This window comes from Schizophyllum commune (genome assembly GCF_000143185.2).
Source record: "Schizophyllum commune H4-8 unplaced genomic scaffold SCHCOscaffold_8, whole genome shotgun sequence".
Taxonomy (NCBI): Eukaryota; Fungi; Basidiomycota; class Agaricomycetes; order Agaricales; family Schizophyllaceae; genus Schizophyllum; species Schizophyllum commune.
In genome coordinates, this window is record NW_026089545.1 from 1,657,919 (window position 1) to 1,677,742 (window position 19,824).

The 19,824-nt window shown below is 56.3% G+C and overlaps 6 protein-coding genes across 6 annotated transcripts; 2 read left to right on the forward strand and 4 right to left on the reverse strand.

Annotated features, from left to right (window-relative positions):
• The first annotated feature begins 301 nt into the window (after positions 1-301).
• Positions 302-8,911, forward strand: SCHCODRAFT_02632269 (P-loop containing nucleoside triphosphate hydrolase protein). The gene is made up of 30 exons (XM_050345703.1): positions 302-560; positions 608-891; positions 945-962; positions 1,015-1,164; positions 1,215-1,264; positions 1,311-1,481; positions 1,535-2,056; positions 2,107-2,955; positions 3,012-3,030; positions 3,080-4,246; positions 4,297-4,348; positions 4,398-4,426; positions 4,480-4,621; positions 4,672-4,813; positions 4,867-5,017; positions 5,068-5,105; positions 5,157-5,364; positions 5,417-5,447; positions 5,497-5,510; positions 5,559-5,645; positions 5,696-5,714; positions 5,770-5,976; positions 6,031-6,089; positions 6,136-6,308; positions 6,360-6,776; positions 6,824-6,863; positions 6,910-6,979; positions 7,035-8,465; positions 8,516-8,571; positions 8,625-8,911. Exons 1-30 carry the CDS (start codon positions 347-349, stop codon positions 8,781-8,783), a joined length of 6,969 nt encoding a protein of 2,322 aa, XP_050199301.1. The 5' UTR covers positions 302-346; the 3' UTR covers positions 8,784-8,911.
• A 121-nt stretch (positions 8,912-9,032) lies between these two features.
• SCHCODRAFT_02632270 (RabGAP/TBC) lies at positions 9,033-10,820 on the reverse strand. The gene is made up of 7 exons (XM_050345704.1): positions 10,691-10,820; positions 10,462-10,641; positions 10,139-10,404; positions 9,766-10,063; positions 9,583-9,710; positions 9,437-9,532; positions 9,033-9,386 (listed from the first exon to the last, which is right to left on the reverse strand). Exons 1-7 carry the CDS (start codon positions 10,809-10,811, stop codon positions 9,261-9,263), a joined length of 1,215 nt encoding a protein of 404 aa, XP_050199302.1. The 5' UTR covers positions 10,812-10,820; the 3' UTR covers positions 9,033-9,260.
• A 475-nt stretch (positions 10,821-11,295) lies between these two features.
• SCHCODRAFT_02547500 (uncharacterized protein) lies at positions 11,296-12,560 on the forward strand. Its single transcript, XM_050343645.1, has 7 exons — positions 11,296-11,363; positions 11,426-11,531; positions 11,581-11,658; positions 11,712-11,821; positions 11,871-12,085; positions 12,146-12,281; positions 12,339-12,560. The coding sequence occupies exons 2-7, from the start codon at positions 11,429-11,431 to the stop codon at positions 12,390-12,392; spliced, it is 696 nt and encodes a 231-aa protein (XP_050199303.1). The 5' UTR covers positions 11,296-11,363; positions 11,426-11,428; the 3' UTR covers positions 12,393-12,560.
• An 801-nt stretch (positions 12,561-13,361) lies between these two features.
• On the reverse strand, positions 13,362-14,508 carry SCHCODRAFT_02632276 (uncharacterized protein). The gene is made up of 5 exons (XM_003030022.2): positions 14,448-14,508; positions 14,241-14,397; positions 14,132-14,190; positions 13,966-14,081; positions 13,362-13,914 (listed from the first exon to the last, which is right to left on the reverse strand). Exons 1-5 carry the CDS (start codon positions 14,496-14,498, stop codon positions 13,536-13,538), a joined length of 762 nt encoding a protein of 253 aa, XP_003030068.1. The 5' UTR covers positions 14,499-14,508; the 3' UTR covers positions 13,362-13,535.
• Positions 14,509-15,068: 560 nt separating this feature from the next.
• SCHCODRAFT_02508535 (uncharacterized protein) lies at positions 15,069-16,107 on the reverse strand (the record flags this gene model as incomplete). Its single annotated transcript, XM_050343211.1, has 5 exons — positions 15,069-15,640; positions 15,693-15,729; positions 15,779-15,850; positions 15,898-16,022; positions 16,071-16,107. The coding sequence occupies 5 exons, from the start codon at positions 16,105-16,107 to the stop codon at positions 15,069-15,071; spliced, it is 843 nt and encodes a 280-aa protein (XP_050199304.1).
• Positions 16,108-16,164: 57 nt separating this feature from the next.
• Positions 16,165-18,226, reverse strand: SCHCODRAFT_02669712 (glycosyltransferase family 1 protein; the record flags this gene model as incomplete). Its single annotated transcript, XM_003030021.2, has 10 exons — positions 16,165-16,280; positions 16,330-16,408; positions 16,465-16,572; positions 16,629-16,777; positions 16,833-17,022; positions 17,073-17,433; positions 17,486-17,609; positions 17,659-17,806; positions 17,894-18,153; positions 18,208-18,226. 10 exons carry the CDS (start codon positions 18,224-18,226, stop codon positions 16,165-16,167), a joined length of 1,554 nt encoding a protein of 517 aa, XP_003030067.1.
• Between the last annotated feature and the right edge of the window lie 1,598 nt (positions 18,227-19,824).

Below are 19,824 nucleotides of genomic sequence, written 5' to 3' on the forward strand. Positions count from 1 at the left end.
GCGTTCAACCTCCACGCACAGCACACATCTCAGGATACCCGACCTTCTTGGCCTAGACAACGCGAAGCAGGAGTGGAGGCTGCAGCATGTCCAGATAGCATGGGTGTCAGCTACGCCTTCGACTTCCAATGCATAGCATGACGCGCGCTCTATACGCGCACTTCGTCAGGAGACCTTCAGCTATCGATAGGCGCGCTCAGATTGCAACCCCATTACGAGACTGTACTAGGATTGCGTCTATTTACGCAGCGTCGAATGCATTCAAAGGCGCTTAACAGCAAAATTCGCTTTACACACTGATCCTGCTCTTGTTTACAACCATCGCGAGCACCAGAGATTGACCAGGATGGCTTCCTATCCGTGTCGATTCTTCAACAGCCCATCGGGTTGCAGGAGAGGCGATTCCTGCACCTACAGACACGAAAAGGTCACCTCGTCGTACGCCTCCGCTGATGTACCTGGACAGGGGAATGGACCCTCGCCATCCCGTACTCGTTCGTTCACCCTTGCACCCAATGGAATATGCAGGGCCTACTGGAACACAGGAGCGTGCGACTATGGTGAGGAACTCGAATGACCCCTTGGTTGGAGATTGACCGCGGATCAGGATTTCGATGCCGCTATGCGCACACAGCAACCAATGTGTCTGAAGAAGACGTAGCGAGGGCGCGCAGTGGGACCGAGCCAGCTCTCTCCAACGAAGAGCTGGCGAGGCTTGGGATCGGAGGGATCGATCTTTTGTACGGAGTCGACGGGTCGTGGCTGCCCCCTGTGCAGACGAACGGTGTCCTGCGCAAGTACTTCACCGATGACTACCGCTTTCACAGTGCAATGTTCATCTATCCCTTCGTCAATTGTCTGGCCAATGTCAACACACAGAACCCGTTGTGGGTGCGCATCATATCTTCCCATTAACTAAGAGGACGTTTCTGACCATGCATTAGTCCGCTGAAGATCGCCAGGTGCGCTTTTACAAGTGCATTGATAGGCTTGCGAGACTAATGGCTCGCAAAGGTGTTCATTCTCGACTTCGCGCGCGTACCAGGCAATGGCATTCTGCGCATAGGAGACGTCATACGATGGCCGCAAGTCTCAACCCAGTCAAGCTTCGCTCAAAAGCAGCTCATCCTCAGCTTCCAGCGGGCTTACTTGCCCCTGCTTCGAGTGCGTTCCTCTTCAGTACAGCAACTCATTACTAAAGGGAAGTTATGTAGTTCCTCGCCTCTGACACTGTACTCAAGAGCACAGTGCACACCAGCGTCAAGTAAGTCATATTTGATTGACCTGAATATCACTCATATGGTCTGCAGCGCCCTATACGGTGTATTGCTCGACAACTTCGACGCGTTTGCGAAGACGGTGGAGACCTGCATGGAGAAGATGATCTCCGCGCGGTCCTTCAAGGATCGCTTCGGCTCGAACCAAACCAAGCCGCCTCAAGGTCATCAGATCTTCGCAACGCTCACCACAGTTCTGTTCGAGTAAGAACAAGTCGCTAAGGATAGATATCTTATATTCACTGGGATATGAACAGATGTCTATCCCGCTTCAAGGCCGCCCCCGTCGAACATCCCGGCCTCCTCACCCTGGTCCACAAGCTGGATCGTTGGATGGAGACATGGAGCACGGGCGTCACAGCCTCGCCACCCACCTTCGACGATGCATTTGCGAACAACAGCGCCGCCGCCCGCGACCACATCATCGCCCACATCCGCGGCAAGCTCACCCGCCTAGTCCTCGTCGCCAAGCGCGAGCAGGCCAAGCTCGATGCCTCCCAAAAGCCGAGCGATGCCTCAACGCAACGCGTCGTTGACGCGTATCGCGACGAAGGTCTTTCGGCGGCTCTGCATACAACCTGGGTGCCGCCGGGTGGTCGGCATGATAATGATCATGAAGATATCGGTCAGATTCGTGTGGCGCCGACGCACGATGAGTTGCTGTGTACGCAGGCGCCTTGTCTTCCTGCAAATATCTACGGCGCGCCGCATCATCTACCGGTCGGGACCATGGACCGGCATCTCGATATCGGGTTCCGTCTTCTGCGAGAGGAACTGACGTAGGTGTTGGTCAATGACACGAAGTCCGCCTACTGATACTCGAGCGCAGCGCGCCCATTCGCTCCTCTGTGCGTCATGTTAGGACTGACCTCCTCACTAAAGGGCAGACGCAGCTGTCGGGCATCCTCGAAAACAGAGGTGGCAAATACCGAGGCGCGAACGATGAGCTCGACAGCGTCTTGTTCAACGTCTACACCGGCGTCAAATTCGAGACACTCACCCCCGACCGCCGCGGCCTCGCTGTCAAGCTCAACTTTGACACGCCACCAGGCCCGGCGCGCAACCCCCGTCCCGCTCAGCGCGCGACGTACTGGCAGACAAACAGCGGCAAGCGACTGATGCAAGGCAGCCTCATCGCGCTCGCGTGGAAGGAGGGCGGCGAGGTCGCCGTGCATCTGGGCCTCATCGGCAGCACCGTGAAAGAGATTTCGGATGCAGCGCAGCGCAGCGCGGACAGGATCAGCGTGAAGATCCACTTCTTCGACTCGGACCTGCAGTTTCGTATCCTGAATGTGCTGAAGCTGGGCGATAACACGCGGGACGGGCTCAAGTTGCTCATTGAGGCGCCTGTGATGTATGAAGCGGTTCGGCCGTTCCTGGAGGCACTGAAGACGGTCGAACCTACGGAGATCCCTTTCGGCGAGTACATCGTGCATCATCCGGCTGGGCACTTCAAGAACGTGGTCGTCCCGCCTCCGAACTACGCGCGTGCACCGGGTTTCCGCTTCAATCTTTCTTCACTCTTCAAGGAGGGCGACGACGAGCACCTTGAGCTTGACGCAACCGACAAGGGATCCGTTGCACTCTGTCGTCGAGAACTCCGTCGTAGCCGTCTCGATCCCAGTCAAGCAGACGCCGTCGTTGACACACTCACACGCGAGGTTGCGCTGGTGCAAGGGTACGTATTGCGCCACAATGACGGCTTTGTATCGCTGATAGTTGCTCTTCATGTAGTCCACCGGGAACCGGGAAGGTAAGCATATGTCTTCTAGTCGAGCTCATCATGCTTAAAGCACGTCCAGTCCTTTACCGGCGTCGAGCTTCTCCGTGTCCTGCTGGCCGCACAAGCCAAGCCCATCCTACTCATCGCCTTCACCAACCATGCACTCGACCATCTGCTGAGCTCTGCTCTCGATGCCGGCTTCACAAAGAAAATTATTCGTTTGGGCTCTCGTTCCGCAGACGAACGTATCTCGAAGTACTCAATCGAGACCCTCGAGCTGGTCGCTGGACAGTCTCGACTAGACCGCGTCTCCAACCGCTTCTACCACGAGCTCAAGGACGTTGAGAAGGAGATCGAGCAGCTCATGCGCAACTTCCTCAGCACGGAGGTCTCGTCGCAGGAGAAGCAGCAGCACCTGAGTCTGATGTATCCGGAGCACAACGAGTTTCTGGGGACGCCTCCGGCCTGGATCAATACCATCAGAAAGCAGCATGAAGCAGACGAAGAGGAGGGGTACACGCGCGTTCGCAGGGGCGGGCCTGTTGGCGCTCTGGATAATAGTATATATGCCTACTGGTCCGAGGGTCGCGATCTAGACTATATTCGTGACGCCAACGAACCGGCCGATGTGCCAGCGCTGTCGAGCCTGCACCAACAACGCCCTCAGGACCCCTCTGCCAACAGGTTCTCCATACTTGCTCGGCCGACGGAGGATCGTGGCGATGACAACGATGACGACGAGCAGGACGGCGCTCGCAATGAGGACGATGACAGTGCTTCTGATAGTGACGACGAGTCGGATGTCGACGACTTGACAGACCTCTTCCGGATTGATTGGGCAGCCGGCATGCCAACCGCACAAGACCCTGCCAATCGGCCTTGGGACGCATCGTCTGTAGGATCTGTCGTCGCAGAATCGGTTGCAGACCCCGCCACTCCTCGCGCGACGACGCCGCAGCCTCATGCGGATAACAGACCCGCTCAAGTCAATGAAGAAGGCGTCCCGCAAGATGAGCTTGAAGGATCCACTGCTCCGTCAGACATCCCTATATCCGAGCGACCTGTCGAAGTCCTACTGGAAGATGCGGACATGTGGTCAATGTCGATGCAAGAGCGGATGCGTCTCGACGACTTTTGGACGGCCGAAATACGCAAAACGAGAATCGACAGCCACTTGGAGTCCTTCACCGCCCTTCAGCAGCGTCACGCGGATATCCTCAAGCGGTACCAAGAAGGAAAGGACGAGGTAAGGCCACCGTTGATGCGCCTCATCGCAGCGCCTCATGCCACACACAGAGCAGGAGTGCTTTGCTGCAGTCATGCGATATCATTGGTTGCACTACGACCGGTAGGTCATTGAATCTCCTACGCGCGCCTTAAGCTCATCCAGAACGCAGGCGCGGCAAAACTGACGTCGTTGTTGCATGTAAGCGCTGTTAATCTTCATACAAGAACGATCATTAATGATGCTCCCCTCAGGGCCTTGGACCTCGCGTCATGGTGGTAGAAGAAGCGGGTCAGGTCCTGGAGACGCACGTCATCGGCAGTCTTGTGCCTTCGGTGCAGCATCTCATCCTCATCGGTGATCCCCTTCAGCTACGTCCGACGCTGAACAACTTCGGTAACTATTTTAGACAGTCGCCGCATGCTCCTTCTGACTCGCGCGTACAGCTCTATCAATGGACAATAAGCGCGGTCGCGAGCTGTTCAGGTTCGACATGTCCTTGATGGAAAGACTTGCGAAGGCCGGCTTTCCCATGTCGCAGATCAATGTCCAACGGAGAATGAGGCCACAGATCTCCAATCTGGTCAGGTAAGTGCACACGACGCGAGCACCGAATATTCTGCATACCGATGCTATGTCAGGCATCGACTGTACCCGGCTTTGGTCGACAACGACCGCGTCAAGGACTACGACGACGTGCACGGCATGGCGAAGAACGTCTTCTTCCTGTCACACGAGTACCCAGAGAGCGGAGGATCAGAGGAAGGGGCTAGCAAGCACAACACATACGAGGCACGCATATAATGTTGCTTTACTTGCCTATTCCCTTACTCTTTGACCAGGTCTCCATGATTAAGGACTCAGTCTTGTATCTCCTTCGGTGCGTTGGGCCATCTGCCGGACACATTGCATAGGACTTAACGAAGTACAGACAAGGATGCTACTCACAGGACGGCGATATCGTCGTTCTGTGCATGTATCTGGGTCAGCTGGTGAAGCTGCGCGACGCCCTTTCGCGCGAAGTGGTCGTCGTGATCGACGAGCGCGACGCACGAGACATTGCGACGCACGAGGACGTCGACGAGGACGAGTTGGAGCAGAGCAACGCAGCGGCCAGGGAAGTACAAGTGTCGAAGCAAGTCAGTGTATACAGATGGCTATGTATAGTGCAACGTGCTTACGATTCAATAGGTTCGTCTACGTACTGTCGACAATTTCCAGGGTGCGTAGGCAGATTTCGAAGAGATCATGACACTAACAGATATCACCAGGCGAGGAAGCCAAGGTATGGATTCGCTACAACTAATCACGGAAGTGCTCACGACCTCTGGAGATCGTAATTCTTTCCACCGTGCGGAATGCAGGATCCGTGGACGAGGTAACGGGCGCGCGGCGCAGTACGAAGATTGGTTTCCTCAAAGTAAGTCTGGTCCGTCCGTGACCATCACTTCCATCACTCATTGCTGCAAGTCCGAAAATCGTATCAATGGTAAGCTCAACCCACTGTGATGCTTCACGGCCACTAACTAGCTATCTACTTCAAGTCGCACTGTCGCGTGCCAAGGAAGGCCTATATATACTTGGGAACGCACCTCAGCTCGCGCTTCGCAGTCCCATGTGGGCCGATGTCATACAGCAGCTAGAGCAAGACGGCTGCGTGGGCCCGGGCATCCCAGTTGCCTGCCATCGGCATCCACATAATGTTACGCTGGTATCAGATCCTGGACAGCTGCGTCAACTCGCTCCTGACGGTGAGCCGGAAAATTGGATTGCTTGTCCTGAGTGGCGCCTAACATCTTCGGAAGGTGGCTGCCTCCTTCCATGCGACTACAGGCTTCCTTGCGGCCACGTATGCCCCTACAAGGTACGGGCAGTTAGGATGACAGGCCCTCGTAGCTCAACTCTGTCAGTGTCATTCGGACGATCCGCAGCATATCACCGTGCATTGCTCGCAGCAATGCTTGCGCCTTTGTCCGTTCGGGCATCCCTGCAACAAGGAATGCTACCGCGAGTGTGGGGAATGCACGTTCATGCAGCATGATGTCGAACTGCCGTGTGGTCACATCAAGGCAGAAGTACCATGGTAAATACTCTTGCTGATTCCTGGCCCCTCGCTTGACGCGCTTTCTGATAGCTATCTCATGAACGATCTGGAGAGCGTGATGTGCGAAGTCATCGTCGAGAAGGACCTCCCGTCGTGCGAGCACTCCGCATCAATGCCGTGCTCGTGGGATGCAGAGGCGCACATATGCACCAAGCCCTGCGATGGAACCATGGGGTGCTGTGGTCGGACGTGCCAGTCACGCTGCTCCGATTGTCAGAGCCTCAACCAAGATCGACGCGCGGACGACGGAAAGGTGACGCGAGCTCAGCATACGCGTCATCCTTGCAAGAAACCTCTGTTCTGCGGACATGCATGCCCCCTGCCCTGCGCTCAAGACCACGTTTGTACGAAGTCCTGCTCGGAGGATTGTCGTCAAGAGTGCGCGCACGCTAAATGTCGCCTGCGGTGTTCTGCGCCATGCGCTAGCTGCAAAGAGGCTTGTACCTGGTATGCACAACCACTGATGTACATGTTCTATACTCAATGGCTTGCAGGACATGCGCCCACAAGGCTTGTCCGGTGCCGTGCGGCTCTGTACGTCCCCCGATTGATCAAGCAGCTCAGTGACTAATTCATTCAGGTTTGCATCCGCTTGCCCTGCGATGAGCCGTGTCGCAACGAGATGCCATGCGGCCATCAGTGTCCATCTGGTGAGCCGACCAGTACGACTATCTCGTCGTTAAGCTTGTTGACACCGGTCTGCAGTATGCGGCGAGGACTGCTTCAAGCAACTTTGCCTGGAATGCGCGTCTGATGAACAGAAGAAAGACGTCGCCGACATGATCATGTACCGCACCTTGGCAGACCTTGATCCAAGTGCCGGCACGCTCGACGAGCTCATCATCACGAACCCGAAGTGCGGTCACGCATTCACCGTCGAAACGCTCGATGGCGCTCTGCATCTCAGCTACTTCTACGAGAGGGACGACGAGTCGGGCTCGTGGAAGGCCTTGAAAGTGGCAGGCGACGAGAAACCACCCCTACCCGTTTGCCCGACATGCCGAGCTCCCATCACGTCGCCGAGGTACAGTCGGGCGACTAGAAGTGCTCAGCTCGACGTCCAGGAGAAGAAGGTCGTTTCGAGAATGAGCGACCAGCTCTCGCGTATTCAGAGCGGCATCGAACGGTTAGCAATCGACGCGATGAAGGGCAGATTCGCCATGCTCGTCGGGCGTCTCACGGTGGGCGGCAAGGAAAAGAACATCAAGGCCCGCAAGACCGCGACAAAGGCCCGCAACAGCGTCCTGAACCAGCAGCGCGAGACGCCGACGCCGTTTGACTTCATCCTGCCGACGAACAAGAAATTCTTCGACATCAACCAGCTCTCCGCGAATTCCTGGAAGAAGGAGGTCCAGCCGCTATTCACCATCTATCGAGATGCGTTCCAGCTCGCAAGTACTCGGAGCGCACATACGAGTGCCTGGGAGGCATCCTTCGCGTACCTCTACCAAGCCGAGATGGAACTGGCCGTCTCCGACCCTGCGCATGCCCCGCGACGGCCCGCCGAGTACGCCATGCGCATGGCGCGCATGAAGGTCGGGCAGCCAGAGCCCCTCGCAGACCGCCGCTTCATCGTCGAGGCAATTTGGGCGACGCTGCAGCTGCGTTTCCAGCTGGCCTCGCTCGCGATCGCATGGCTCGAGGAGTGCGTCAAAGCCGGACCGCGCATTCCCGCTGACGAGCGCCGTGAGTGGGACGTCTACATCCGCTTCCTGCTCGCCAGCGCGGAGAAGGACACGCATATCGCTTTCGCAATCGCGAAGAAGACGGGATCGCGAAAGCAGATGACGCGCTCAATTCTGCTGCGTCTGCGCTCCCACCTCGAGATCTTCCGCGCCAACATCCAGCTGAGTAACCTGAGTGGGGCGTCAGTGGGCGCGGAAGAGCGCGGAAAGCGCGCGGAGAAGGCGCAGGAAATGCGTAGCGCTGCGCAGGGGCTTGCAAAGGAGACGGCGCAGGAGCACCTGCAGGTGCTACCCCAAGACCGTGGCGAGTGGCTGTCTGTCAATTTCGAGACCGCTGCGGCCATGATTGTCGACGAGTGGGAGAAACTTGAGCGAAGCCTGCGGATGGACACGTTCTACCAGCCGCTGTCCATGGACGAGCAAACTGCAATCGTCCGGGCTTTCAACTTCAGTGAGACAAATGTCTATTACTATGACGGTCAAGGCTGACGGTGCATATAGCGCACACAGGTCATTGGTACAACTGTCCTAACGGACACACATTCGTGATTGACGATGTACGTCCTTCCTTGATGTCTGTTGTGCGAAAAGGCTGACCAGCGTTCTACAGTGCGGCGGAGCGAACCAAGTCTCACGGTGCCCCGAATGCGGCGCAATCATCGGAGGGACAGCACACAACCTGACTGCAGGGAACGCGAGTGCAGCTGAATATGAAAACATCCTGCGGCAGCAGGGTGCGCAGAATAGCCCGTGGCCTTGGGCCCAGTGAATTGTTCGGCAATCTTCACAAATAGGATATATCTACGAACAATGTACTATAGCATCAGAATGTATAACAAGCATGTACCGTCCGATTGAGCAAAATCGCGCTTCGATAGTTATACACCAGTCTCTCCGAAGCAGAAGAAAGCCTTCGTAACTCGCACATTCGGCATACGCCGAAATCAGGTCAGCCTTCGCAAGATCATGCGCCTTTGAGCTCGTCGTTCAGCCCAAGGTCGACTGGGCGCTACGTCAATGTTGTCAATGTGCATGCGTATCCATGGCCATACTGATACAATGCGATAATCTATATTTCCACACACGATGTTCCACAAGTCGCGCTCGCCTGCGGCGCGACCTGGCAAGATCCTCCATCATCCAGCCTGATATGTACAGGCACTACGCATCATCGTCAAGATCTCCAAAGGATACCTCCCTCAGCAGAGAAGCCACTCTCGGTAAGGAGGCCATACTCGCTAGGTGCTCAGTTGAAATGACTCTGCGCATTCTGCCATATCGAGTTGAGGACGAACGCCTCGCTCAGGAGCATCTCAATCTCGGCGTCGCCCCAGCTCTGCGTCGGCAGTGATTGCAGAAACATGATGATGCCCTGGGTTCAACGTCAGACTATAGGTAGGGGATCCGCGAAGGACTACGCACCTGAAAGTCCATCTGCTGCAGCTTCTCGCTCCACTTGACCAGAAAAGCGGAGCATACGTATAGGTGGAATTGCGAGAACGCGTCTGGCCCTTCAGACTGAAGAAAGTTGAGTACGTAGCATTCATAAGCGCACCGAGCGAACTCACCAGATATGTATCCCACATCCGAATTGTATTCCGCACGCTGATTTCCCGCATGAGCAGGCAGTTCATCCACCGAAACGCGAACTGCATAAACTCCACGTTCTGCGAGGCGAGATGGGCCGCTAACGGGGCTGTCAAAGGACGCTAGTCAGCAACATGTATCGAACAACCCATATATCCACCCACCATCTATCCGCTTTACCAGCTCCTCCATCCTCCTCACGCTTCTCTGAATGCCGGGTTGCGCGAAGATGTAGTTATCCTGTATCCCGTCCAGCAGCCGCGACAGACACCAAAAGGTATCCGCTTCCACTGCGTTCAGCACGGATGGCGGGAGCAGCCCGGGGTCGAAGTTCTCCGGGTCCGCGTCTATGTACGCGGAGAGGAAGACCTGGAAGAAGGGCGTGGCGAGGTCGTTAATGCCCTGCACGTAGCCGCTGGCCGGATGTCGGATTGCCCACACATAGAGGATGCGCTCGAGGCTCTACTAGCCGGAAAATGTCAGCGTGAGTGGTGCGGGCTCGTTGGCGTTACAAAGGAAAGCAAGGGGGAGACTAACCCGTTGGGTCGCCGCGTGCATCCACAGGCGGACGCCCGGGCGCGTGCGCGGGACGTCGATCTCGATCTGGTGCCAGATCTGCTGGTCGAGGCCCTGGCGGTCGCGCGCGAAGGCGACCTCGACGAGCGAGAGGTATTCCTGCCGTTTGCGCTGGAGCGTCGCGGTGCGCTGCGGGGTGGCAAGCGGGATGTAGCCGAGGAGGAGCTGCCAGGCCATCGGGCGGAGGTCTTGGGGGATGCCAGCCCAGGCTATCTTACGGAGCTCGGCTGAATGTGGGCAAGGTTAGCGGGGGTGGTAGAGCGGGAGTAGGATGGTAGACGCACCGATATTGACATCCTCGGCGGAGAGGCAGTCGACGAATTTGTGTCGTCGATTGGACTTGATGGATCGCTCGCGCATGAGCTTCTCGGAGTGCTCGAGGTTGGTGAGGGCAGGATCTTTTGGGGCTGATGTGGGTGCGCGTTCTGGTCGCCTTGGGCGATGCTTGACGCCGCGGAGGGGATCTAGCGCATTTCATTGGAATAGGCCTTCTAGTGTAGCACTATAACGCACCTTCAGCGACAGCTTCTGCATCCTCCCGTATCGCAGCCTTCCCAGTCTTTTCGTCCGCGACTTGCGAATGACCTTCACTGGTCCCACATGCGGGATCGGGATCCATCTCGCCCAGGATCATGTCGCCTTCCACCTCGACATCATCGGCGCGTGAGGCATGGTGTTCGCGCCCCTCAGGTATATCGTCCGCGTCCGAGCGTTCGGTATGCACGATCGTCCAACCATTACGCGCCGGCAGCGCAGCTTGCTCGCCGCGCGGGGGATAGGAGCTGGGATTCGGAGCAGAGACATGGGTATATGAGAAGGCTAATGTAGACGAGGACGAGCTCTTCTCGGATGTCGTCGTGCGAGTCGGTACGGGCTTCGGCGCAGAAGACTCCGCGCGCGGCCAGGCGTCGCTGGCGGTGGGCTGGCGGTCATTGCCGTCATCGGACGCGCTGTCCCAGGCATCGTCCTCCGCCCAGTCTGTGGGCGTGCGGCCGAAATCGGAGGCATGCAAGGCCAGATGCGGGCGGGCTGGCGGTGGGCGGGCGGTCATCGTTGGGCTCAGAAGCCATGAGCCGTGCGTCAGGGGTGGGGACGCCCCACGTGATGCGCGCCCCGCCACCACGACGCGCGCGCCAGGCGCGCGTCTCGGGCGCCTACACTCATTCGGATACGGCCGCAGACCAAGGTGAGCATTTGTGAGTCAGAGGAGTCAATAGACATGATCATCAGTGCTCCTTCTCTCTGTAGATCATGGCCAACTACACCCCCAACGAGCAGGCAGTCGTCGCTGCAGCGGAGAAAATCATGCGGGATACAATGGCCCGCTACGATCCCTCGCATGACGCCTACCATGGTATGGAGTCTCGCTAATACACCTAGCATAGCTCTGAGCTCTTCTCCAGTCGAGCGTGTTCGTCGCACGGCACTGCGCCTCGCCCAGGCTCTACCCACTCCGCCCGACTTCCTGACGGTTGAGCTGGGTACGAGCCTCTGACCTCAAGCACCTCCCTGTACCGACCCCCTCGACCCCCAGCGGCCCTCCTTCACGACGTGCTGGACAAGAAGTACGTCTCTGCCGAGCAAGCCGCAGACCCCTACGCCTTTTTCCTTCCCTTTTTCCAGGAGATGGCCGAAAAGCACAGCGTCCGTCCACCATCAATGTTCTCTGACGCTCATATTTATACATCCTCAGGTCGACCTCGTAACCGACGGCCGGGCGCGCACCGTCACCCGCATCGTCGACAACGTCTCATGGTCGACCGAGAAAAAGCTGCGCGCCGCCGGTCAATGGACCGAATGGCATGACCAATGCCTCGAGCTGCACTGCGTTCAGGACGCCGACCGACTTGACGCGATCGGCGCGTTCGGCGTCCTGCGCTGCGCCGCATTCAATGCGAGCACCAATCAGTGAGCGAGGTAGTGCTTCCTCACCTCGCTGGTCGCTGACTGAAGTCTTCCCTTCCACAGCCCCCTCTACACACCTGCAGACGACCCGAACCTCGAGAGCTCGGCAATTCAGCACTTCCACGATAAACTTGTCCATATCAAGGACCGCCTGAAGACCGCCCCTGGACAAGCTATGGGCGAGAGGCGGCACCAGGTGGTAAGCCTCTAACAGTGTCATGTTCTGAACAGTAGCCCTGACTGGGGGTCGATGCAGCTTCTCGACTTCATAGCATCGATAGACGAAGAATATGAAGGCAAGATTCCATGAACGAGGATTGGGCATTGGGGCGCGTTCTCTTCGCGCATCAGTAGGAGCGCCTTAGACACTTTCTTCGCTCTGTGAGGTCGATCTTTACGCAGCTCAGTAGGCTTCCTATGTATATCTGTATCGATCGTGTTCACGGGCAATCTTCCTGGTCCAATTCGACTGCAGGGCAATTGACTTTTGGGTCCGCGGCATGCGCGGAAACATCCTAAAGACTGTCTAATTGGGATAAATCCCACGTGCACTCTTGTCTCACGCCACCATCCTTTCTGCCCAATGAGGGCGGCATTGTCGGTCCCCGTAGAAGTCATACGCCTCATGTACCGTCAAAAGACTGTTTTTAGATCATTGCGAGCGACGCCTTAGGGACCCCCCGAGCTTGCGAGGGAGGGAAAGGCGGAGCGAGCAACACTGACTAACCCACGAGAATAGGGCTGCCTCCCCGACCAAACAAGTACAAAAAGTGGTTATCGCGGAAAGTGATGTCATAGCGTGGGCGCCAGCAGGCGCGCGGCGCGCGCGCGACGCAGTCACGCGTCAGCGTGCGTGGCGTGACGCGCGCCCATAATCACCCACCCACCCTAGACATGCAGTAAAGCGCTGTGTATCACGATGACCACAGTCCCATGCCTAAGACGAGGCATGGTATCGCCATATAGCACATGGAGGGTCGCTGCAAGCAACCTCGTTCGCGGTCTCGATGGCACGATGCCGACAAACGCATCAACCGCCTGCGTAATTGCAGGCGCATTGATACCCCTTTCAACCCCCTGCGTTCAGGGAGAGAACCAAAGAGCACCAATTCTTCTCTCCTTCTTTCTCTCATGAGACTTGGATTTCAGAGCATGATCCATGGGTGCGGCATCTCAACTTCCACATGAGTGTTCAGTGTTGCTCGCTTGGTCTCAGCGAGCAACACGTGGCTTGCCACCAACTATGTTAGACCTTGCTCGACTGGCACTCTCCTCTCGAGTTTGGTAGCATTCCGTATGCAATGCATTTGTCACAATACTCCTCTGAAGCCATAGAACACGGGGCCAGAAACGGCTGAGCAGGAATATGTAGGCGCGCTACCTACGATTCCGTATAACGACGAGTTACAAGCGATTGAGACGCACACTGGACTTTCTACAGCAAAGGTAAATATCAACCAAACAGCGTCTGATCCTGTGGCGTCCCGAAAAGTCCCATGCTCCAGCTTGGCGGCTGCTTCCACCCTCCGGCGTCCACACCGATTATTCTAGACACCACCGCGGCGAGAAGATGCGCGTCGCTCCTGTTGTCACCCTCAAGAACGAAGTGCAGCAGGGCTAGCGTCGGTATCGCCCAGTCCTTCGGGAGAGATGACAAGAAGCGCCGTGTTATGCCACCGCCGGGTATGAAGGGGACTGCACCCTCGGATCCTTGCGATAGAAACTGAGGGACAGGCGATGCGTACGGCGGGATCGGTAGATCAGCAAGAGCGCGTAATGGCGAATTTTGAAGATCGAATGCGCCCTTCGGTACGATATTGTACGTAGGTATCCTAGAATGCCATCAGCGCTCCATTTCGCATATATACAGGTCCCGCACTAACATCATCTGTTCATCCATACGGTTCGACATGTCCACCCCGGACAGGGTTATGAGTGCGGAAGGCCTTGATAGCCTAGCAAATTCCAAGACCGCCTCGACGAAGTCTTGCTTGTGCGTCTGAACTCATGCTTGAGCTCGCTGTAGAAGACACAGTTGATATCACAAACCTTCAGCACCGGCGACCTCTGTTGAATGACAACGAAAGGCACATCATCGGCGCCATACACTGCTTGGCCATCAATCTACTACTTTCTTTGGAGGTAAGTGGTCACGTACGTTCGATGGGTGTTACCAGCTCAGATGAGTCGTATTCACTGGGGCCAGCAACTGGAACCAGGTATTTTGGGTCCAAGATAGAAAGTTTCCTCAGGCCGAACGTCGCGATGAGAAGATCAACCGCGAGCTGGGAGACATTTGCGGTGGAGACGATAGGCTACAGAAATTCTTTCATGAGCAGAATTTGCAGTAGACGGACATACATACAAGGATAAGGATCTTTCCTTGGATATTCGCGGGTGGCTGAGCGAAGGCCATGGTGGTAAATAGGAAAGAGGTCAATAGGATCGTAAGTACATCGCGACGCGTCACTGCACAGATACACGTGATTTCCTTCTCACGGTTCGACTTTTCTATGACAGTGTCGGTAATGAACCAGGCCTTCAGGTGGGGTTAGCCGATGATAATGCATACTAGAGCGAACAGCTTCTCGCAAAGGGAAAGAAGAGACAACTTCGTGGCTGATCACGAAAAAGCGCCCAAGTTGAACCGTGACATCGGCGTGACATCTGGACCGGGTCGCGACAATAGAGCGACAAATAGCCCTCTTGATGGTCTTCCCAACAGCAAGAATACAACAAGAACTTTGACTTGGATGGCGCAGGAGTGGCAGAGAATTGAGTCTAATGGACATAAGTACAGTACTGTATGACGGGCCAACAGAGGCCCCAATCAAAAGTAATAAGTCCGGAGTCTATTCTATGGTAAGCAATGCGTTAGTATCGCGATAAATTAGTGTAACAAACATCGCTGAGGCTAGTCAGGATCGACATACGGCTCTGCCAGGCAGGTCCGTCCAGGGATCAAAGAGGTATCACATCGAAAGCCCTACTGCGTGTTGCTGCGCGTTTCTGAGGGTCTCGAGACCGACATAGAGACCCGGATGGCATGGCTCAAGTCTTCTTGGTACCTGCGTTCCAGCTCGCTCTCGCTCTCGGAATGTCTGACCGCTGGTTCGCTCGCAGACGACCTCATCAAAGATGGTCGCGTGCTCGTAGGGGCAGTAGTCGTACTTGAGGACGAGATGCTAGACCGGCAACTAGAGGCTTGCGACGTGCCCGGCGACCTCGCTGTCGTCCCCGAGGTCCTATCGGCGAAGACCGCATCCTCCATCGCGCCCTCCTGCATGTCCTCCTTGAGCTTCGCCTCCGCCAGGGCGGCCAACCGCTGGCGCCGGACATGCGTGTCGCGCTTGAGCACGTAGTAGCGGTAGACGATTTCTTGGCGCTCGGAGACCGAAAGATGTCGCGCGGCCTCCTCTCCCTCCTCGACACGGAGGCGGCGCTGCTGACGTTCCTGTTGCTGGCTGCGAGGCGACTCAATGCTACGCCAGGCGCCTTGAAGCGGTAGGCTGACGAAGCCCAGCATGCCAGCGAGAGGCTTCATATAGAGGTTGGCAACTGGTACGAAAGTCAGTTATGACCGGACCTCTGTTATGGGCGCGACGCTTACCACTACGAGCGGCTCCTTTCAAAGCGCCGACAGTGCCCTGATAATAAATCAGGAGAGCGCTCCAAAGGTGTGCTTAGGGCACTCACATCTTTCTTTGCGCCTTCGTAGGGCTCCAGGACAAGCCCGGATATACCGTCTGTTACACCCCAGAACAACGCCTAGCACAGTTAAGCACGACGCAGACTGGAGCAATGACAGTACACACCTTCCCGCCCTCCTTCACGCCAGTCCCGATTCCAGTAACCTTCTTTTGGTGGCGCACCGAAGAGCCGTAGAGAGACGGTAGGTTGGCAAAGCCCTCATGCAGATGATTGAGGATCTTGTAGGCACCTGAAAGCAAATTAGAGATCCTTATGCCATGAGTAATGACTCGCGCACCTCTGGGGATGGCAGTCGTAGTATGCACCAGGCCCATTGCAGGATTCTTACTAGGGAAGACTGAGTTCGGCGACAGCCACGGCAGCCGAAGCACTCACGTAAACAGCTCGACGAGACCGGCTTCGCATTGCAATATCGTCCAAAAAAACGCCCCGACGCCAGCGGTGAGAGGGTCTCGGAACTTTTTCCGTGACTCGTACTCCTTTGTCCCTGCAACGAAATGAGACCCAGTTAACGATATGGTAAAGAAACTACGAACGATGCAAGTCCAAGTGCTCTAGCTTCAGTTCGCGAGCCTCGATCAATGTCTGCGCGGCGAGCGCGCTGAGCTTCAGGCACTAGTAGACTAGTGTCAGGCTTTTCTATCATTGTCAGGCAGGCGTCTTCTCCACACCTGATCCGTGGACCACCAGACCGCGACCTTGTCCGGGCAGACATCGCATCGCATGTTGAGAAGTGGTAGATGGCGGTAAAAGCTCTCCGCTCCCGCAGCTACGCCGTCCTGAGCAGAGTTTTCAGTACTAGACACTTTCGCACGACAAGTCGGCAAGAAAGTACCTCAGTCGTGATCTGCTTCGCCATCTTCGTCGCGGCCTCCTGAGCAGGCGGGCTCGTTGCGTACACAAGAGCATCAGCCAGGTTCTCCACCGTCAACTTCCTATGCGGGATGGGTGCCGGGCCAGCGCCAGCGCGATGAATCATATCTCCTGCAGGCGAAATATGAGAAACAACATAGAGCGAGCGATGCACCCAACAACGTACCCCAAAACTCCTGGTCCCCGAAGAAGGGGACGATGACGGTGGGCCGTCCTTTCGAGAGGCCTATGGCAGTGGTACCCGCGCCGCCGTGGTGGACGACGGCAGAGACACGCCCTTCGGCGAAAAGCCAGTCGTGAGGGACGTTGCCGACGATGTAGATATGCGGTGGAACTTCAAGGCCACCGAGACCGCCCTGAAAGCCGTATGAGGTGGGCCAGGCGATGCGGCAGATCGGCGACTCACCCATCCTGCAGAAACAATTGCACGAACGCCCGCTTTTGCCGTCGCCTCGAATATGATGCGAGACATCTCCCCGGGATCATCAACGACGACGGAGCCGAATCCAATGTAGACTGGCGTCTCTCCGCTGGCAAGAAACGCGGCCAAATCGTCCGGAGGCGTGAAGCTCGCCGCCAAATCTAAGAAGTAGAAGCCAACGACGTCGATATGGTTCGACCAGTCCTTTGGCTTCGGCACCAGTGCTGGACTCATGCAGTACGTCCACGGCACCTTCAAGCGGTCTGCCAAGCCTGGGCCGGACCGTACGGACAACGACGGTAACCCGAGTGCTCGGTTGCGGAATTTATTGATAATGTCGCCCATGCTATAGGACCTCATCAGCCACTCGTGCATACTGGCTGTGAGGCTTTGCGCACCCTTGCCAAGTGAGAATGTCAGCGACGGCATAGCTCATATGATTGGTCAATCGCTCTCCCGCGTTCGAAAACTTGACGTTGACGAGAGGGTGAGGGAAAGCGCCTGTGGCGCACCATGGCATAGCTGCTAATGCGTTGGCAAAGAGATCCACAAGCAGGGGAAAAGTACGCACTGAAGCTAAGAAGTAGTGGTATGCCCAAGGCCTCGGCGCAATGGATATGCGCGAAGGCGGGAGGGTTCGAGATGATGGCATCGGCCATGAAGGGGACACCAGTCGTCTCATCCGGACTGGAGCACGAGTCCCAGCAGCCCTGCAGCATCTTGACGAGGTGCGTGAGTCGTGAAGCCCGAGTAGACACAATTGAAACAGCGTCTTACCTGGCCGAGCATCTGACAGAAGGTCAGACAAATGCAAGCTGCAGGCTTTCCTCAGAGCGCACCTTTCGCTTCTTTGGAATATCCCCGTTCGTCAAGGACTCCATACCTGGTACCAGGCCAGGGTTCTTGACCATATATGACATGAGCTCATGGGGATCGCCGCCAATGCCGTAAAACTCCAAGCCATTGTCGTTGACGAAGGAACGAAAGTTCTCATGCGAGGCGATCCTGATGCGATGCCCATCTTGCTTCAAGCGCTTGCCCAAGGCGACGTAGGGTTGCACATCACCTACAAATACACTGAGTAAGGGCCTATTGCACAGGGGTTGAGGGGAATACGCACCTCGACTACCGACGATCATGATGACGATGCTCAGAGGAGGGCAGTCGAACCAGCGGCCCTTATCAACGGCAAACTCGTCTACGACAGGCGCGTAGTCTTCAGGTAGATCGGGGAGCTTCCGCTTGAGCTTGAGAGATACGTTGATGCGACCGTCCCTCGCCACACGCGCAGCAGAGGACAGGCCCTTGCCGTCCGCCTTCCATTCCGCATAGTCTAGCAAGCAGAGTCAGTAGCGGACTGGAAAGAGGATAGATGCACGCACCAATGTCCCCCTCTTGACCCTTCTTCTTGCCCTTCCCATCGTGTTCCGCGGCCTGCGATTCATGGTACGAGGGGAGCCCTTCCGGATCGTACATATGGTACGTCGCGCGACGATGAAGATGCGGAGGCATGACGGAAGGAGGGGGAGAAAGGGGATATAATCATTGACAGTATAGAGCACATCTTATGCATGCGATGAAGGCTGTACACGGAGTACACGGTCGTCCCATCGTCTGGGTTCGCGTCGCGGTGCCTCGGACCTCGGTGGTTTCAGACAACCCGCATATGGCAAGTCTTGTTCACGATCAACCCTAATTGGGATATCGTTGATGGCTTGCCACTGACATCCGCGACCTCGCAGGTCGGCTTGCCTCGGTGCGAGCACAGCGCGCCCCTTGACGCGCATCACTCCCAGCAAAGGCGTGTCGTAGCTCGCTGGTGGTAAGGACTGCACGTCGGTACCAGGAGTTGAAGACACTGCCAGTGTTCGGGAACGTGCTTCAGTGTCCGACCCCTTGACATCAGGAGAGTGTGTATTTCTTGCGTCTCATCGGAGCAATGTGGTAGCTATCTAACATTGAGGGAGCTTGCACGACAGTCAAGATGCGAGAGATGAAATACAAGAGCGAGTTCGCGCATACACGGGAGAAGGTTGCGAAGAGTGCGGTGCACTTGGAGACAGGAAAAAGTCAAGCAATTCTACAGTAGGCTATCGAATATCTGTATAGGCTGAACAGCTGAAGATAACGGTCAGAAGGGCCCGCATTCAAGATGAAAGGCTGTGGAAGGAGGGAAGGAGGTGGGTTTGAGGATGGTGATATGAAGAGAGAAAATCTCATGCTGACCTGGAAGAGATTATTTGCATGACTATATGCCCTCGGAAGCCTGTTCCACGTTGTCCACATCAATAACGGGCGATTGCATGAAGTCCAACTTTGTCACGTGCGCTCTCGGAAATGTCCGGTGTGGTGGGAACCATTCCGACGCGTAACGCCCCAGTCGTGCCGTTACCTTGTCTTGTCCTATCATTTCGAGATTCGTGAGTGCTGGCTATTCAGCACGTGGTGATGTAGTAGTATAGGGGATGGGTGATATGCGAGAGACTACGAGAGAGGGTATCGAAGATGAGGGGCGGAGGAAAGAGCGGACGGAGTCACGTGCTCTTTCTCCGCCGCCCTCAGCTACTTCCCGAAACGGCGCGTCTACTCCTCCGTGCCTCCCCCGCGTCGCTGTCATGACCGTAGCGTAACCCTTCGTAGTGTCTCGCTTCGCTCAATCCATAGCCATGCCTTCGACCTCATTGTCCCCGCTGGATACTTCTCAGTCAGCCAAACCAGTCGGCGCCCATGATTTGCC

Excerpts from the sequence above, each read along its gene's own strand:
- SCHCODRAFT_02632269 (XM_050345703.1), top strand. The coding sequence starts at position 347 with ATGGCTTCCTATCCGTGTCGATTCTTCAACAGCCCATCGGGTTGCAGG. Across the intron at positions 1,265-1,310 it reads ACAGTGCACACCAGCGTCAA|CGCCCTATACGGTGTATTGC; the intron begins GTAAGTCATATT and ends TATGGTCTGCAG. Across the intron at positions 6,090-6,135 it reads GCCACGTATGCCCCTACAAG|TGTCATTCGGACGATCCGCA; the intron begins GTACGGGCAGTT and ends CAACTCTGTCAG.
- SCHCODRAFT_02632270 (XM_050345704.1), bottom strand. The coding sequence starts at position 10,811 with ATGATCCTGGGCGAGATGGATCCCGATCCCGCATGTGGGACCAGTGAA. Across the intron at positions 10,405-10,461 it reads CGCCGAGGATGTCAATATCG|CCGAGCTCCGTAAGATAGCC; the intron begins GTGCGTCTACCA and ends GCCCACATTCAG. Across the intron at positions 9,711-9,765 it reads GCTGGTAAAGCGGATAGATG|CCCCGTTAGCGGCCCATCTC; the intron begins GTGGGTGGATAT and ends GTCCTTTGACAG.
- SCHCODRAFT_02547500 (XM_050343645.1), top strand. The coding sequence starts at position 11,429 with ATGGCCAACTACACCCCCAACGAGCAGGCAGTCGTCGCTGCAGCGGAG. Across the intron at positions 11,532-11,580 it reads CTCGCATGACGCCTACCATG|TCGAGCGTGTTCGTCGCACG; the intron begins GTATGGAGTCTC and ends GCTCTTCTCCAG. Across the intron at positions 12,282-12,338 it reads GCGAGAGGCGGCACCAGGTG|CTTCTCGACTTCATAGCATC; the intron begins GTAAGCCTCTAA and ends GGGTCGATGCAG.
- SCHCODRAFT_02632276 (XM_003030022.2), bottom strand. The coding sequence starts at position 14,498 with ATGGCCTTCGCTCAGCCACCCGCGAATATCCAAGGAAAGATCCTTATC. Across the intron at positions 14,191-14,240 it reads GCTGGTAACACCCATCGAAC|TGTATGGCGCCGATGATGTG; the intron begins GTACGTGACCAC and ends ATGGCCAAGCAG. Across the intron at positions 14,082-14,131 it reads AGAGGTCGCCGGTGCTGAAG|ACGCACAAGCAAGACTTCGT; the intron begins GTTTGTGATATC and ends GCATGAGTTCAG.